General features: G+C 55.8%; 1 protein-coding gene across 1 annotated transcript; it reads right to left on the reverse strand.

Annotated features, from left to right (window-relative positions):
• Positions 1-57: 57 nt before the first annotated feature.
• CADM4 (cell adhesion molecule 4) lies at positions 58-17,030 on the reverse strand. Its single transcript, XM_081108156.1, has 9 exons — positions 16,925-17,030; positions 4,962-5,108; positions 4,454-4,606; positions 4,080-4,214; positions 3,298-3,462; positions 3,081-3,171; positions 2,777-2,949; positions 1,615-1,743; positions 58-1,111 (listed from the first exon to the last, which is right to left on the reverse strand). The coding sequence occupies exons 1-9, from the start codon at positions 16,989-16,991 to the stop codon at positions 1,002-1,004; spliced, it is 1,170 nt and encodes a 389-aa protein (XP_080964282.1). The 5' UTR covers positions 16,992-17,030; the 3' UTR covers positions 58-1,001.
• Positions 17,031-17,773: the final 743 nt, after the last annotated feature.

Consider the following 17,773-nt stretch of genomic DNA (forward strand, 5'->3'; position numbering starts at 1 on the left):
CACTCCCAACAGGGTGCAGCTTCGGGCAGAAGGACAGACACACAACTACCACAAACGTGTTCTCTCCTCAGTTTAATGGTGGTTAGTGGGACTGCCACACCCCCTTCCCATTCCCCTCCCTGCCCCGTACAAAATGTTGTGTTGTGGTGTTTTGTTTTGTTTTGTTTTTACAAGAAAAAGGGGGCAAAAGCCAGGAATGGGGGAGGAGGGCATAATCTGATATTTTCATACAGATTTTTTATTTTTTTTAATATATTATATATAAAACCATAGAGACCAACACCCTCCCTAAACTCCTTTCCCCCTCCCTGGAGGGGGGGGCCTGGAGGAGAGCTGGGGAAGGCCCCCCAGGAGTGGGTGGACAGAGAGACAAATATAGATAGGACAGATGTGGGGGGAGAAGGTAGAGGGAAGGGAAGCTGGAACCTGGGGAAGGGGGATTGGAGAAAAGGGCTGGGGCTGTCTCCCTCACCTCCTCCATCAAAGTTATGACACAAAGACACAGAATCCCTGTTTCCACACCCTCCCCCCCACCCTTACCCCCACCGTGCAAACATGGCTTTGCAAAGAGGTGCCCAGAGCTCTATGGAGCTCCTACAATGGCTGGCATGAGGTCTTGGACCCCCAAAGAAATCTGCGTTTCCCTTCCCTGCCCACCCCACCCTTCCCAGAATCTGATCCCCTCCCCACATGACCTGGTTCTGCAGCTTAGGGGCCCTGGCCTTCCCCCTGCTATCTTCCCCCAACCCAATCCCTACCGCCCTCCCTGGACTTGGGGGATCTGGACCCTTGGCCCCTACCCCCTGGGGGACCCCAGACCTCTGGGACCTTGCTTCTGGCCCTCAAAGAGACCTAGGCATATGACACCCCCATCCCTGCCCAAACGTCTGAGGTGTTAGTGGTGGGGAGAGATGCCCACCATCCCAGACTCTGGTAAATGTCTTTGCAGCTGGCAGTGGGGTGGACCCTCGCCCAGGCCCAGGCCTGGGGTAGAGACGGGGTCAGATGAAGAATTCTTCTTTCCTCTTGTGTCCGTCACTGCCATTGAGGAAGGCTTCTCTCGCTTCTCCCTGCTCATCCAAGCCACTGGCCTCATGGGTCAGATAGGAGCCTGAGGGGTGACCCAGGAGTTGGACAGAAATAAACGGGAAGAAGGAGACAGACAAGACAGATATCAAACAAGGAAGAGGGAGAAAAGGAACACAGGGAACAGAGGGAATCAGGACCAGGGAATAGCAAAACGGGCAGAGAAAGAGGTGAAGCAGAATTAGGTCGATACCAAAAGTTCATGGAAAGATCAACCCTGATCTGTTCTCTTGCTGATATCCCCTTGCTCTGTTCCCAAACGAATCCAGCAATTAGGAAGGTAAATCGTTAAATTTAAACCCACGGATTTAATTCCGCTTCAACGTTTCACCCCTTTTATTCATGGGCAAAACACCTGCCCCTTTGGGAATGTTGGCCTCAGATCCCACAGGGTTTGAATCCTGGTTCTACTAGGCTCTGCCCTCTCTCAAATTCAGTCTCTACGCCCCGCCCCCTTAACCAATCCCGCAACCAACTGCAACCCTCGCTGAATTCAGACCTCCCTCCCCCCACCCCCCAACCACTCACCCTTCTGCCGTACCGAGCACCAGACCATGCCCACCAGCACACATATGATCAGAAACACCAGTAGCGCCAGGATGCCGCCCACAATGGCGTAGGGCACGGACGTCTGAGCCTCTACCACCGCACCGGGGTCTGCCAGAGGAACAGGGCGCAGGACCAGGTCATCGGAGCACGGTCCCAGCCCGGCCCATCGCTGCCAACCTGTTAAATTATTCCGCCCACCCCCTCTAACCGCTCCCCCTTAACGTGCCATGCCCCTCAAATTGCTGCCACCTGCTGGGCCTTTCTCATGGCTTCCCGCTTTCCTGATGTTCCACGACCTCCAGGAATGCCTGCTGGATTACACACCCCCCCACTGGGTCCTGAGTCATTTTGCTAGTACCTGCTCTGCCTCCTTTCCTCACCCCACCTCCAGAGATTAGAAACAACACATCCCTCTTCTTGGGACTATGCTTCTTCCCCCGTAGAACTTTGGGTCCAAGTCCCTTACCATATTTTATCCAAAATGCTTCTGGTATCTACAATGCTATCTAGGGCCCAAACATTTCCAAAATTCCTGCTGCACCATCATAAGAGTTTAACACGTAGCTTTTTTTTTTTTTTTTTTTTTTTTTTTTGCTAGGGGCTTTCCAACCGCTTTATTTACTTTTATATTTTTTGGTTAATCCTCCCCCGATAATATTTTTTCATTGATCTTTTAGAGAGAGTGGGAGAGAGGGAAAGACAGAGAAACATCATCTATTGGTTGCCTCCTGCACCTGCCTTGACCAGGGTCAGGGCGGGAGAGGAGCCTGCAACCAAAGTACGTGCCCTTAGCGGGAACTGAACCCGGGACCCTTTGGTGCGCAGGCTGACGCTCTATCCACTGTGCCAAACCGGCTAGGGTCCTTCCAACCACTTTATATATTTAGCTCATATAATCTTCATAAACCCTGACATAGGTGCTATTGTTCATTTCCACTTTACCCATGAGGAAACGAAGGAGCAGACTATGTCACCGGCAATTGGATGTTGCAGAGACAAAACTGAACTATAAGAACTTTGTGGGCTGTTGAACCTAGAATCACTTTGCACAGGCCCCGCCCACCCAGGACGAGGCAGGGACCCCGGGAGGCCACGCCCCTGCCCTGAGCCCCGCCCCCAGGCCCCAGCAGCCTGCACTCACCGTAGACCACGAGCACATAGAGCGCCCTCGCGTGGCCGTGCTTGTTCGACGCCTCGCAAGTGTAGGTGCCATTATCTGCTGATACCAGGCCAGGCAGCGTAAGCGTCTCCCCGAACGCCTCGGCCCGCTCCGGCAAAGACTCATTCCCGCGGCTCCAGCGGATCTGATTTGGCCTGGACGAGGGTAAAGGACAGTGAGAGTAAGGGACGCAGGCGCCAGCATCCAATCCTGACTTCTCAGCAATCTATGGAGCATCGAGGAATAAGAGGGTCCCTCCTCAGGCATCTCGGGCCCCAGAGCTCACCTGGGGTTCCCCGTGACGGCACACGTCAGCACCAGTGTGTCTCCCTCCCTCACCACAGCCTGCGAGGCATGGATCCGGGCCGTGGGGGAGTCTGCAGGCAGAAGTGCGATGGGAGAGTGGCTGTCAGGGCCACCACGCGGGGTTGGAGCCCTCCCGGGGTCCGGCGGCTGGCGTGGGGACCGCCCCGCCCGCCGGCTCCCTGCCCCCGGGCACTTACACTGCACGTCCAGCACGTACTGCGTCTGCTTGATGTGCCCCGAGGGCAGCGCCTGGTTCTGCGCCTCGCAGATGACGATATCGCCGTCGTCCTTGCGGTCCACGCGGAACCTCACTGTGCTCGCCACGCTCCATACCTTGCCGTTTTCCCTGCTGCTGCTCACACCTGCCGGGCCCCAACGAGACGTCTGCAGTCCAGGATCCAGGCCCCGCCCCCGAGGGCCTCCAGCCAATCCCAAAGCAGGCTATCTGCTAAGCCACGCCCCTAAGCCACAGGCCTCGCCTCCAGTCTTCCAAACGACGACCCGCCCCGAATCAAGCCCACAATCCCATGTTCCTCTTCCCAAAGCTCTTTCCTCTTCCCCTCCACCTCCTCTCATCTATCACTTTTTTAAAAATATTTTTTATTGATTTCTTACAGAGAGGAAAGGAGAGGGATAGAGAGTTAGAAACATCAATGAGAGAGAAACATCCATCAGCTGCCTCCTGCACATCTCCTACTGGGGATGTGCCCGCAACCCAGGTACATGCCCTTGACCGGAACTGAAACTGGGACCCTTTAGTCCGCAGGCCGACGCTCTATCCACTGAGCCAAACCGGCCAGGGCTCATCCACCACTTTATTCAATAGCTGCATATTGCGTGTGTGACCCATGTCCGTCTCTAACCAGTGCGCTCTCCTCCAAGCCCCGCCCCCACAAACCCGCCTTTCATAAGCCCCGCCCCTCCAAGCCCCGCCCCTCTCTGGCACCTCCCCCACCCCTCGTACCCCTTTTGGTAATACCTTTCAGCTCTTTGCGGTCGCGGTACCAGCGCAGAACGGCAACCGGGCGGGACCGCGGGACCAGGCAGCTGAGCTCCACCTCGCCGCCCTCCACCGCCTGCTCCCGGACTTCCACCACGGGATTCTCCGGGGCCACTGTCGCAGGGAGAAGTGGGTACGGGGGGTCAGGGGAGACAGCCAGGTGGGTTCAAAGTGACCAGGCAGCGGGATTTCAGGCAACAAGCGTCAAACCTAGAGCCCAGAGGTCAGGCAGGCCAGCCATGTGGCCCGGGCCCAGGTGTCCGGGAGGTTGAGAACAGCCCGGGTGGGGCCGCAGGATAAGGGAAAGGCAGAGAAGGGAGGAGGGACGGGCTGCAGGAGGGAGAGGTGGTTACCCAGGACAGTGAGCGTGGCAATCTGGTGGTGGGTGTCCTCCGTGTAGAGCTGGCAGAAATAGCCTCCCTCGTCTTCCAGGCGGGCGTCTGAGAGCCGGATCCGCACCCTGCGAGGGGAGAACTCCTCAAGCTGGAAACGCTCATCCTTCAGGGCTAGAGTGAGTGAACCAGGAGTGAACTTGGGGAATCCTGGCCTCAGGAGTTGGACCCTTCCTCCAGGAGCTTAGCGGCCAGCCCTCTGCCTCTTTTCTCCAGCCATAGCTATGTACCTAAGGTGCCCACCTAGTCACCCCCTGGGGCACCAGAATGATTCCGGACCTCCCACCCACAGGAGTAGGGTTCAATCCCCCAGCTCCATGCTATGGGAGGACCCAGGAGCCCGAGCCCCCAGCCCCTTCCTCCCTCAGACCCAGGAGTCCAGAGTCTCAGCTCTGCCCGCTTTCCGGTCACAGGAATCAGCTCCCAGCCCTCCTCCTTCCAGACTCAGGGTTGGGGACCCAGCACTCACCGCGGGTGCCATTGAAGAAGAGAGTCTGCCGGGCTGGGTTCTGAATGACAACGATGGACCCATCGTACTGGTGCAGACGGCAGGTTATCTCCGCCACCCCGCCCTCGGCCACGGTCACATTCTCCGTCTGTACTTCTTGTCCCGCCCCTGGACAGGAGAGGAGACTCACTGAGGGCTGCAATTCTCTCTCCCCTCTGCTCCTCTCCCATCCACACCTCCAATCCCTCTCCTTCCCCTCACATTCAGTTTATCGCATCCAACATTTCCTGCAGGCTGGAGGCCAAGAGATGGACTCTAGGGGGCGCTGCACAGGGCACACTGGAGCCCAGCGGGAAGGGAGACCAAGACGCCGAGGGACTCTTCCCCAAAGTGGCCGGAGATGACCTCTACAAATGGTTTGCTATCACCTGACCCAGAAAACCTCACAAAATCCTGCCAATCAAGAGGTTCAAATCTTTGTGTTCACTTTAAGAACACCCGTGAAACTGCCCAGGTCATCAGGGGTATGCACATTCAAAAAGCCACCAAGTAGCCTTGGCTGGTGTGGGTCAGTGGTTAGAGCAGCAGCCTGTGCATGGAAAGGTTGTGGCTTTGATTCCTGACCAAGGGCATGTACCTGGGTTGCAGGCTCGATCCCTGTCCGGGTTGGAGTGCGTTCAGGAGGCAACCAATCGATGTATTTCTCACATCGATGTTTCTCTGTCTCTCTTTCCCCCTCACTTCCTTCCACTCTCTCTCTCTCTATCTCTCTCTCAAAAAAAAAAAATCAATGGGAAAAATATCCTCAGGTAAGGATTAAAAAAAAAAAAGCCACCAAAATCTACAGAAGCAATGTGTGCCATTCCATCCTTACACTGGTGGGGTTGGTAGGTGTGCCCAGGCTAAAGAGTGGGCCTGGACTCAGGGTCGGTAGCACAAAAAGAGTGCTGAATTTTTAAAAAATATTTTTATTGATTTCAGATTAGAAGGGAGAGGGAGAGGGAGAGAGAAAGAAACATCAATGATGAGAGAGAATCATTGAATGGTTGCCTCCTGCTCGCCCCGCACTGGAGATCGAGCCCACAACCCAGGCATATGCCCTGACTGGGAATCAAAACTCGACCTCCTGGTTCATAGGTCGATGCTCAACCACTGAGCCACACTGGCCGGACAAGAGTGCCGATTTTTTGCTGTGCATGCTTGAAAATGCAGAGAACGCTGAACGTAAGGATTCAGATGTAGATTCTCTGGTCATTGAGCACACCCAGGTGAAAAGCTTCCAAGATGCAGTGCAGGACATGCAGAGCTCATGGGCAGATTAACCTGGAGATGGCTCTACTGAAGAAGAGCAGGAGTCCTAAACCAGAAGAGGAAGTTGCATGAAGAAAAAGAGATTCCAGAAGAAATCAAAACGTATGGCCTGGGAGTAAATTCAGCATAAAATAAATACTAATGAAAATTTAAAAAACCCTGGCCGGTGTGGCTCAGTTGGGTGGGCATTTTCCCATGTACCAAAAGGTTGCCAGTTCGATGCCCAATCAGGGCACATGCCGGGTTTAGGGCTCGATTCCTGGTAAGGGATGTGCAGCAGGCAGCTGATCGATGTTTCTCTGTCACATCAATGTTTCTCTCCCTCCCTCTTTCTTCCACTCTCCAAAAAATCAATAAAAACAATTTTTTAAATTGTTTTAAAAAGACTGCCTAGGGCGATGGGGGATTAGAGAAGGTTCTGAAAGAAAGCTCTATCGGATCCAGATCTCGAGTAAACAGGAGCTGACCAGGTGTGGGAGACTGCCAGGCGTTCACTGAACCCCATCTTCCACACCTGGGCTCATGTTGTAGCTTGTCAGCAGGGATGGCCACAATACTCTCTGTACATGCCCTTTGTAAGGTGACTTTGCTGCTCCACCCATTGAGGCACTCAGACCCTGGGAATCTGGGCACGCCTTGTGACTTGCTCTGACCAACAGAATTTGCTAGAAGTGATATTATATGAGTTCTGGAACCTAGGCTTCAAAAGACCTTGCAGCTTCCGCTCATGCCCTCTTGCTGCCCTGAGACAACTGAGTGAAGATGCCCAGACTAGTTTCCTTGGAGATGAGAGAAGCCCACCAATAGCCAGCAGCAACCGCCAGCCATGTGAGTGAGGCCATTCTGCGCCATCCAGCCCCAGTGAGACCCCAGGTGACTGCAGCCATATGAGTGACCCCAACTGTGACCAACAGAAGAATTGCCCAATTGATCCAGTCCAAACTGCTGATCCCAGAGTTGTGAGCAAATAGCATGTTTAAAGCCACTAGGTTTTATTTTTATTTTTTAAAATATACAGTGAGGCCTTGACTTACGAGTTTAATTTGTTCCGTGATGGAGCTCGTAACTCAAATGACTCGTATGTCAAATCAAAAAGTGAACGAGTGAGACATGTGATGCTGGGCTGATGTTGTGGCGTTCACTGTGACGTTCGCTGCGCCAACTAGCGGTGGGGTATCTGAAGCTGGCTCGTAACCCGAATTGTAGCTCGCAACTCAAAGCAAAAAATCGGCCGAGAGATGGCTCGTATCTCGAAAAACTCGTTAGGACACTCGTAAGTCAAGGCCCCACTGTATTTTTATTGATTTCAGAGAGGAAAAGAGAGGGAGAGAGATAGATAGAAACACCAATGATGAGAGAGAATGATCACCAATGATCACTGATCAGCTGCCTCCTGCACGCCACCTACTGGGGATCATGCCCACAACCCAGGCATAGGCCCTGACTGGGAATCGAACCATGACCTCCTAGTTCATAAGTCGACGCTCTCTTAATAGCTGAATGGAGAGAACTTCAGGGAGCCTAGAGGAGGATAGGATCGCAAGCTGGAAGCCTGGGGCCCTGACTCACTGTCCCCTGTGACTTGTCAGCACAGAACTGTAACATGAGCGAGGAATACACTTTTTTTTTTTTTTTTTTGCAAAGCCACTGAGATTTCAGGCCTGTTTGTTACAGAAGTTAACCTACTCTGATTAACACAGCAGAGGAACAAGGTAGGTGATTAGTAAGGGGGTGTTTCCAGCAGAGAAAAGAGCCTGGAAGAAAGCTCAAAGCTGAGATTAATCATCATCAGCATCACCATCATCATTGTCACTGTCATCTTCAAACTAACAATCACAATAGCTATTGTTTATTAGGCACTTGCTGTGCTAAGGACATTACCTGTATAATTTCCATTTAATCATCACAATATCTGAATAAGGTAGGCACCCGTTTTCAATCACGTTTTCTCCCAATTCCCATTTTATAGATGAGAAAATTAGTTCAGAGAGAGAAAATGACTTGCTTAAGGTCATAGCCCAAGAGTGGCAGACCCCGGACCTGCATCCAAGAGCTCTCTGATTCTGTATCCTAGCCCTATACCCACTGCTGGCTGTCTGGGGGCATGTCCAGCTTTGGTGAGGGATTGTAGGGTGTGCTGGTGGAGGGCCTCAAATGCCACGCTAGGAGATTAGCTTTTATCCTGAAGGCCAGTGTAGGTTTTGAAGCAGGAAAGAAGCATGATCACATCTGGTTATATACCTTTAAATGTTGGATAACTATCACTTCATGTCTCTCATAGTCTGTCTCATTCATTCATTTGAGTATTTCCTAGGCAGTGGGTAGGTTTCCCAGGGCTGCATGCCCAGAGATGAGTCAGAAAAGGTCCCTGTCCTGGACGGCCTTTCAAGATTTATGTGGAGGTAGACACAAATCACTGTAATATCCCATCTAACATGTTACATTCCCTGTAAAAAGGATAGGTAACCTCATTTGGGGGCTGAGGGTGGAAAAGATTAATTCCAGGGGGTGAAGGCAGAGAGAGTTAGCTTTCTACCCTGACATCATGCTTCCCTTTCTCCTTAGCAAAGGAACCCTGATGGTATTTTATGGTTGCCCTATGCCTAGCAGAAAGATACATTTCCCAGGCTTTCTTGCAGCTAAGTGAGTCCATGTGAAAGTTCTGTCCAATTGGATGTAAGGAAAAGTGTCATGTGATAATTTGGGGAGGATTTCCTAAAATGGGGGACAAGACCCTTGTCCACCAGGTCACCTTTGAGCTGCTTGGAACTAGGATGCTGATGCCTGGAGTCCTGGCAGCCATGTTGGCCCGTGAGGACAAGGGCAGTAGGGATGGTGCAACCAGGAGCTGAAAGGTACCGGGGCCTCTGGTGATGATGTCGAGCTGCCGTAAAAGCCCTGGATGCCTATTTCGGGACTTTTTTTGAATGTTTAGTAGAACTTTTTTGTGTTTATAAGCCACTAAGAGTGGTTTATCTAGTACCTCCTGGAATATCAAGCTTCACACACCCAATCCAAATGTTTTCCTCTTCACGTTTTCTCAATCTCAGTAAATGTCACCACCATCTACCTGGCTGCTCAGGCCCAAAACCTAGAAATCATGCAAGTTCTTACCCTTTCCCTCACCTCTAACATCTTTTCCATCAGCAACATCTATCCATTCTACTTCCAAAACATATCCCATATCTATTCACCTTTGTCTACCTCTTCTACCATAACCCGAGTCCAGGGGTGGGGAACCTTCCCTCCCCTCACCAAGGCTATTTGCATATTTATAACATCATTCATGGGCTATACAAAATTATCAACTTAAAAATTAGCCTGCTATATTTGGTCAAACATTTAATGAACTCACCCCTAATACGTTGGCAGGGCCAGACCAAATGATTTCGTGGGCCTTATATGGCCCGTGGGCTGGACGTTCCCCACCCCTGCCCTAGTCCAACAACACTATCTCTTACTTGAACCATTTTTACCCCCAAAGATTTTTTTTTAAATATATTTTATTGATTTTTTACAGAGAGGAAGGGAGAGGGATAGAGAGTCAGAAACATCGATGAGAGCGAAACATCGATCAGCTGCCTCCTGCACACCTCCTACTGGGGATGTGCCTGCAACCAAGGTACATGCCCTTGACCGGAATCGAACCTGGGACCTTTCAGTCCGCAGGCTGACGCTCTATCCACTGAGCCAAACCAGTTAGGGCACCCCCAAAGATTTTTTATGGCTTTTTAGAGAGAGAGGAAGGGAGAGGGAAAGAGAGAGAAACATGGATGTGAGAACAAAACACTGATCAGCGGCTGGCTACCTTCTGCATGGCCCCCATAGGGGATCGAGCCAGCAACCTGGGCATATGCCCTGACCCGGAATCGAACCAGCAACTTTTTGGTGCATGGGACGATGCCCAAACGAGCCTTACTGGCCAGGGCTCTTACTTGAACCTTTAAGAACTACGTGTGGGCCTCCTTGCATCCATCCATGCCTGCCTCCCACCAGGCCGTTCTTCACACAGCAGCTAGATGGATTTTCCAAAAAAGTAAAACAGATCAAGTCACCTCTCTGCTTACAACCCTTCATTAGCCGCCCATGACCCTTAGAATAAAATCTAGACTCCTTCCCTGGGCCTTCAAGATGCTATGTGCCCTGGCCCCGCTCTGGCTACAGTTCCAATCACCCTCACTTCACTCCAGCTCCCTGGCCTTGACGTCCTACAAACCTGCTGAGCTTGTCACCACCCAGGGCCTTTTCACCTGCTTCTCCCTTTGCCTGGAAAGTTCTTTCCCCTTGACCTCTGGTCAGCAAACCGCGGCTCGCGAGCCACATGCGGCTCTTCTCCCCTTGAGTGTGGCTCTTCCACAAAATACCACGTGCGGGCGTGCATGTACAGTGCGATTGAAACTTCGTGGCCCATGCGCAGAAGTCGGTATTTTGTGGAAGAGCCACACTCAAGGGGCCAAAGAGCCGCATGCGGCTCGCGAGCCACGGTTTGCCGAGCCGCAGTTTGCCGACCACTGCCCTTGACCATCCCAGGACTGCCTCCTGTTCTCATTCGGGTCTCTGCTCATATGGACACCTCTTCAGAGTGACTTTCTCTCACTCCCCATCCCCTTCGCCTCCAGAACACTTCCTATTTCATCACCACTGTTTTATTTCCTGTGTGGAAATTTCACTGAAATTCTTTTATTAATTTGCTCACGTATTTATTGTCCCCCAGCACTAGATCTATTCTCCATGAAGCAGGGATATACACCATGGGGCTTACTGCTCTGCCCTTAGTGCCTAGAATGTGCCTGGCACTGGATAAATGTTTGGAGATTGATGAATGGATGGCACGTGTTTAAAGGGCCAGTGCAGGATCCCATTTCAGCCTCACCACAACTTTCTGACATCACTGTTCTCATCTTAAACACCTGGGTGACCATCTGTGTGACCGTGGGCAGTGGCTCAACCTTTCTGAGCCTCAGGTGCCCCGCCTGTAAAATGGGGATAAAGCCAGTGCCTGCCCAGTGCCTTGAGCTCAGGGAGCCCTCTGCAAAACTGCTATTATGACAACCTCCAGAAGCTTGCCCATGCACAGGAAAGCGGGCTGCCTGCTTACTCTGGCACTTAAAAAAAAAACATTTTGAAGCCAAGCCATGGATCCTGCACCTCAGGGCTAGCCCAGTGCTAGCCCCCCATTTTACAGACGTGGAGAATGAGGCTCAGGGGTCCAAGGCAACTGGGTGGCAGACACTCAATACCTCCGGAGAGCCATGAGGATGCCCCCCAAATTTATCTCCTGCTCTCTGCTTGAGGGTGCACATGGGGTGAGGGTGGGGGTTTTTGTCTTATTCCCTCCCCCTTCTGAAGACTCAGTAACCAACAGTGTTTGTGCCTGGAATATTAATGTCCCAGGAGCTTTTGTTTCGGGGTTGGGGGGTGGTGAGGCGGGACTTTCTGGGCAGAGAGGGGTTGAGCTTTGGGGACGAGGGCACTGGCCCTTTAAACTGTGTTGACAGCCTGGAGTCGTCATGGGGATGGTGCCTGGAAAAGAGATGGGAGGGTTTGGGAGAGAGCGGCTGAGCAGGTGACATGCAGAGACCCAGAATCCAGCACTCTGCTCCCTCAGACCCAGGAAACCAGCCCCAACCGCCTCCTCTCCTAGGCTCCTCCAGGCTCCTAGCACCCTCTTTTATCAGGACCAGGAAGGAGTCCGAAATCTCAGCATCCTCCTCCCTCAATCCCAGAAGTCCCCAGCCCCCAGCCTCTCCACTCTCAAACCCAGGACTCTGGGCCTTCAGCCCCCTCCTCCTGCAGGACCCAGGAGCCAGGGGTCCAGAGTACACAGCTGGTGGATGTTTCCACGGAAACTAAGTGGGGTGGGGGAGCACTTCCTGGGTCCTGAGTCAGCAAATACCCAAGGGAGTCTCAAGGTCACGGTTCCAGGAAGGTCACAGGCACCCCTCCGTATCCGCTCCCCAGGAGGTGTGTGGCATCATGCCTCCTTCTCCCACTTCCTCCCCTAGGGAGGTGGTACATCCCTGCATCCTGATTGAACACCCCCTCAGCCCCCCATCAATGGCGGAGTCCGAACATCCTTGCACAAAGCATCAATTCTTCCTCAGCTCAGCCTTGTGAAGGCGCCTGTATTCGCAGGACCCAGGCATCGGGGTCCCAGCCCCTCCTCCTCCAAGACCTAGGAGTATGGACCCCCAGCCCCCTTCTTTCTTGGAACCCTCCTCCCTCAGACTGGAGCCCAGCCCCCAGCCCCTTCCTCCCTCAGACCCAGGAGTCCAGGCCCCCAGCCCTCCTTCCTCAGACCCAGGAGCCCCTCCTCCCTCAGACCCAGGAGTCCGGGTCCCCAGCCCCTCCTCCCTCAGACCCAGGAGTCCAGGTCCCCAGCCCCTCCTCCCTCAGACCCAGGGGTCCAGGCCCCCAGCCCTCCTTCCTCAGACCCAGGAGTCCAGGTCCCCAGCCCTCCTCCCTCAGACCCAGGAGTCCAGGCTCCCAGCCCTCCTTCCTCAGACCCAGGAGTCCAGGTCCCCAGCCCTCCTTCCTCAGACCCAGGGGTCCAGGCCCCCAGCCCCTCCTTCCTCAGACCCAGGAGTCCAGGCCCCCAGCCCTCCTCCCTCAGACCCAGGAGTCCAGGCCCCCAGCCCTCCTCCCTCAGACCCAGGAGTCCAGGCTCCCAGCCCCTCCTCCCTCAGACCCAGGAGTCCAGGCTCCCAGCCCTCCTTCCTCAGACCCAGGAGTCCAGGTTCCCAGCCCCTCCTTCCTCAGACCCAGAAGTCCAGGCCCCCAGCCCCTCCTCCCTCAGACCCAGGAGTCCAGCCCCCAGCCCTCCTCCTCCCTCAGACCCAGGGGTCCAGGCTCCCAGCCCCTCCTCCCTCAGACCCAGGGGTCCAGGCTCCCAGCCCCTCCTCCCTCAGACCCAGGGGTCCAGGTCCCCAACCCCTCCTCCCTCAGACCCAGGGGTCCAGGCCCCCAGCCCCTCCTCCCTCAGACCCAGGAGTCCAGGCCCCCAGCCCCTCCTCCCTCAGACCCAGGAGTCCAGGCCCCCAGCCCCTCCTCCCTCAGACCCAGGAGTCCAGGCCCCCAGCCCCTCCTCCCTCAGACCCAGGAGTCTCAGCCCCCAGCCCCTCCTCCCTCAGACCCAGGAGTCTCAGCCCCCAGCCCCTCCTCCCTCAGACCCAGGAGTCCAGGCCCCCAGCCCACTCCTCTCTTGGAAACTTTTGACTCTAGGTCCACAGTTCTCAACTCCCAGAGCCACAGTCTTTCCTTCCCCCAGCCCTCTACCCCCTCTTATCTGGAAACCAAGCATCAGGTGGGGGCCTGGGGGTGAGTCAGCAGCCTCACACACAAAGTCTCCCCTGTGGCCCCCACATTTCTGGGATATTCAGAACTCCCTGGATTCCAGGCCTCAGGCCCAGGGGGTGGGGGAATCCTCTGGAGTTTCCCCCTGAGTGTGTGTGGGGGGGAGGTCAGCGGAGAAATTCCTGCTCCGGGAAGGGTGCAAGCCTGCACTGAGCGCTCACTGTCCTGTCCTCCACCCCCAGTGGCCACTATTCACCCCCCTCCTAGGAGTGCCCAGGCTCTGCTGCTGCCCTCATGCCCTCCTGGGTGCCTGCGGAGGAGCCTTGGTGCCCGGTTCCCAGAAGACCGAGGGGCCTGGGGTCTGCACAGGCAGAAACCAGTGGGTGCTTGGGTCCTGGTGCCACAAGCCACTGGGTGCTGGCGAGTCTGACTGTCTCCAAGTCTCCCCGCCCCACCCAGACAGAGAAAGCTGTCTTTGTGTCCCCAAGATGGGGACAGGCCAGGCTCGCACGACATTAACCCACCCCGGCCCCGGCCCCGCTGTGTCTAAGGTCTTGGAATCCTTTGCAGAATCTGACCTCAGCTATAGGGACTCAGGCATCCAGCTCATGGGTGGGTGGGGGTCAGTGACAGAAACTTCCCAAGACCTGGACCCGGGGCTGTTTCCCCCATTGGGGGAAGCCCCCCTGTCCTCAGAGTGGCTGGTCAGAACTTTAGAAGGGAAGAGTGAGTCACTGAGGAGGGAAACACTATTCGGGGTCAACAAGCTCCCCCTCCACACAGCCCCCCAACTCGAACAGCCTCTGTGTCTTTTCTTTGTATCTGGACATCCGTTTCCTCGGCGCTTTCTGTCCCAGGATCTGGCCTGTGTGCATCTCTGGGCAGGCAACCCACCCCTTCTCACTTCCCAGCCTGGACCCTTCTTTCTTTTGGGCATAAATCTCACCATCTTCTGCTATTCGTGGCAGATGAGTGAGCCAGGAAAGAGAGAACACGTCTTTGAAAGGACACAAATGGACGCCATCTCCCATCCCCGCTGCTGCCGGCTGGGCAAGGTGAGAGAGGAAGGAGGGTGACGAGGAGGGACATGTAGGCACCCTGCACACACCCTGAAACCTAGTGGCCAAAGCCATTCAGAAACATCCAGTGAAAAGGAGAGCAGGCAGGGCCCTGTGAGATCCTGCACTCCAGCGCCCTAACCCCATGCTTTACCGAAGGGGAAAGTGAGGCTCAGAGAGGGATTGGGGGGATGATGCAAAACTACACCAGAGAGCCCAGTTCCTCGGCTCCCAGTCCAGAGTGCTTCCCATGACACCATTCTCTCCTGACTTGTTAAGCCCCAGGATTTAGAGAAAGTTTACAGAAGGGATTAGAGTACCAGGATGCGGCGATTTTAAACAAGGGAAGAACCAGTAAAGCGACCTCCCGGAAGTGCTGGATGAGAGATTCGTGCACTGAGTAGGTGGCCGTCTTGGGCCATCTTCTGACGCCAAGACTCCAAAGTCCCACATTCTCAGCTGTCAAGATTCTAGATGTCAGGGATGCCAAGATCCAGGAGGCCAAGATTTCAGAATGTTAAAGATGTCGAGAGGCCAGAGTGCCAATGCCATCGAGGTTCTAGACTTTTAAAGGTGTCGAGATTTTAAAGATTCTGGGATTCTAGAATCCTAACCGAGGGTACAAAATACCCTCGGGTTTTTTGTTTACTGCACTAATTGGCTCTAGGATTCTATGAGGCTGGATTTCAGGGCCTAAAAAAATGACGAAAGAAAAATAAAACTGGAAGGAAATGTAGCTAAGGTACCAGAGCACTCATCTGGGAAATTGCAGCGTGTCTGTTGCAAAGAAAGGAGGTAAGGATACATACGCATCCTGAAGTGATGGCAGAGACTAGAGAAGAAAGCAAGGTGGGTGGTGAAAGGCCAGCTTTGCCCCCACTTTGTCTGGGGTTCAAGCTGGAATTCCTTCCCTTTCAGATCACTGAGTTCAACATCCAGACTTTACAGAGAGTGAAACTGGGCCCTGGAGAGAGGAAGGTTCTTGCCATCAGCTACTGTGGCCAATGGCAGGAGTCAGGATTGACACCCCGGCCCCCGGCCCTGTACCATATGGTTACACTCCTCTCTCAAATCTCACAGAACCTCCCGCCCTCCCACTTCTGCCCAGTCACCTCCCAGTCCTCAAGATCAGTGCTACCCACCGGGGAGGCCGTGGCCTGTGACAAGTTCAAGGCACACAGTGTGAAGGGTGTGTGGGTGACATTTCCTGACCTTGTCCCCAGTCTCAGGGTCACGCTATCTTGGAGGTCTCCAGCTTCTCTCCGTGTGTGAAAGCTATGTGAATGGCTCTCTAGCTGCTCTGGAGGGGAGCAGCTGGGTGTGTGACCGGGTGGGGAGGGGCAGCATTTGGGAGGAATTTGCTGAATCCACGTGTGTGCCCACATGCCGAGCTCACCACACAATCCACCCCCCACTTCCCCCTACATTTCTCCAGGGCCTTTCAGGATGCCCTGCCTGACTCAGTTCCCCCCAGGGGCACACAGTGATAGGGAGGTGGGGGTATGGAGGATGGGGATGGGGATCCCAGGATGGAGGTTGTAAGGGTAGAGAGGGGAGGCGACAGAGAGACAGTGGGACGGAGAGAGGGGACAGAGGAGGAATGAGAGCTAGGTGACAGAGGGGCTGGAGAAACAGAAATGACAGAAAGACAGGGGACAGAGAAACGAGGGGATGGGACAGATGGGGGACAGAGAAACAGGATGACAACAGACAGGAGCAGAGAGGGAGAGCAGAAACAGAGGGATAGAGAAGGGGGACTAGAGAGGACGACGGGGGACAGAGTGACCCGCTAAAAAGGAACAGAGACCGAGGGACAGAGGTGGGGGACAAAGAGGATAGAGAGGTGGGGAGAGGGAGGCAAGGAGAGAGGGGGGCGGACAGAGAGAGGGGCAGGACTTCGGGACTGAGGGACAGGGGCCAGAGGACAAGGGTAGAGGGACCAGGAGAGAGACTGAGGGACTCAGATACAGGCGGACAGAGGGACGCAGAGAGCGGGCAGAAGGACAGCGGGACCGGCCCGGAGAAGGCGGGCTGGGGCGGGAGGTGGGGGCGGGGGCGGGGGGGGGGTCTCGGTCCCTTTGTCCCCGCTGGGATCGGGGCCTGCGCGGGGCGGGGGAGCTGCGGCACGGCGGCCGGGGCCCGCGCCCCCTCCCCCGCTCGCGGCTCCCGCTCCCGACCCGCGCTGCGCTTTGTCCCGGGGAGGGGGCCCGGCCCGGCCCCGCGCGCGCATTGTTCGGCCTCTGCGGCCCCGCGGCGGCCGGGCTGTCAACGCGCTGAGCTCCCCGCCCCGGCCCGGCCGGCCCGCCCCGGCCCCCGACCTACCTGGCCCCGCCGCGGCCGCCCACAGCAGCAGCAGCAGCGGCCACTGGAAGCGCCGGGCCCGGCCCATGGTGCCGCCGCCGCCGCCGCCGCTCGCTCCCGGCCCGGCACCTGCACCGCCCGCGCCGCCCGCCCCGCCCCCGCCCCGCCCCCTACCCGCCCGGGGGCGGGGCTCCGGGGCCGGGGCGGGGCTCCGGGCAGGGGCCAGTGCGGGAAGGACGGGGACACCCGGACACACTGTGTGGGCGAGGACCCGCGGGGAGGCGGTGGGGCGCGGCGCGCAGAGGTGGGCAGCCGGCGGGCGGGGGCAGAGGAGGCGCGCGTTCAGCCGAGAAGCGGGGGGCGGGGGGCGGGGGGTGGGTGTCGGGGTGCAAGGGCAGGAGCGTGGTGTGCGGGCGAGTGTGCGTGTGAAAGGTGAGGGTGCGCAGGGTCGGAGGCTGAGCGCAGGGCGGGGCGGGCGCGGTGTCGGCTAGGGAGGCGGGGGCGGCCCCTGCGCGTGCAGGTGAGGGTGCGCGCGGGTGTGCAAAGGGGAGAGGGTGTGAGGCCGAGGGAGGGGGCGCGTGTCGTGGGAAAGTGAGAGTGGGAAGTGACCTGTGGACAGGTGAGTGAAGGACGGTGTCACGTGACAGCCGTGAGCTGAGCCACCTGGAGAGGGACGGCTGCAGCCTCCTGTTTGGGCAGGTCCACGACCCCCCAGCGCTGGGCTGGGCCGGGCTGAGCTGGAGTCAAACCCCACGTTCCCTCCTGTCCTGACCCGGAAACCCCGTGTTTCCACATCATTCCCTGCCCGCAGGGCCCCCCGGGAGTGAACCAGCTGGAAGGAAGCCCGGGTGCTGAGTCTCCCAGGGAGAG

Source organism: Myotis nattereri (genome assembly GCF_964212035.1).
Source record: "Myotis nattereri genome assembly, chromosome: 15".
Classification (NCBI taxonomy): Eukaryota; Metazoa; Chordata; class Mammalia; order Chiroptera; family Vespertilionidae; genus Myotis; species Myotis nattereri.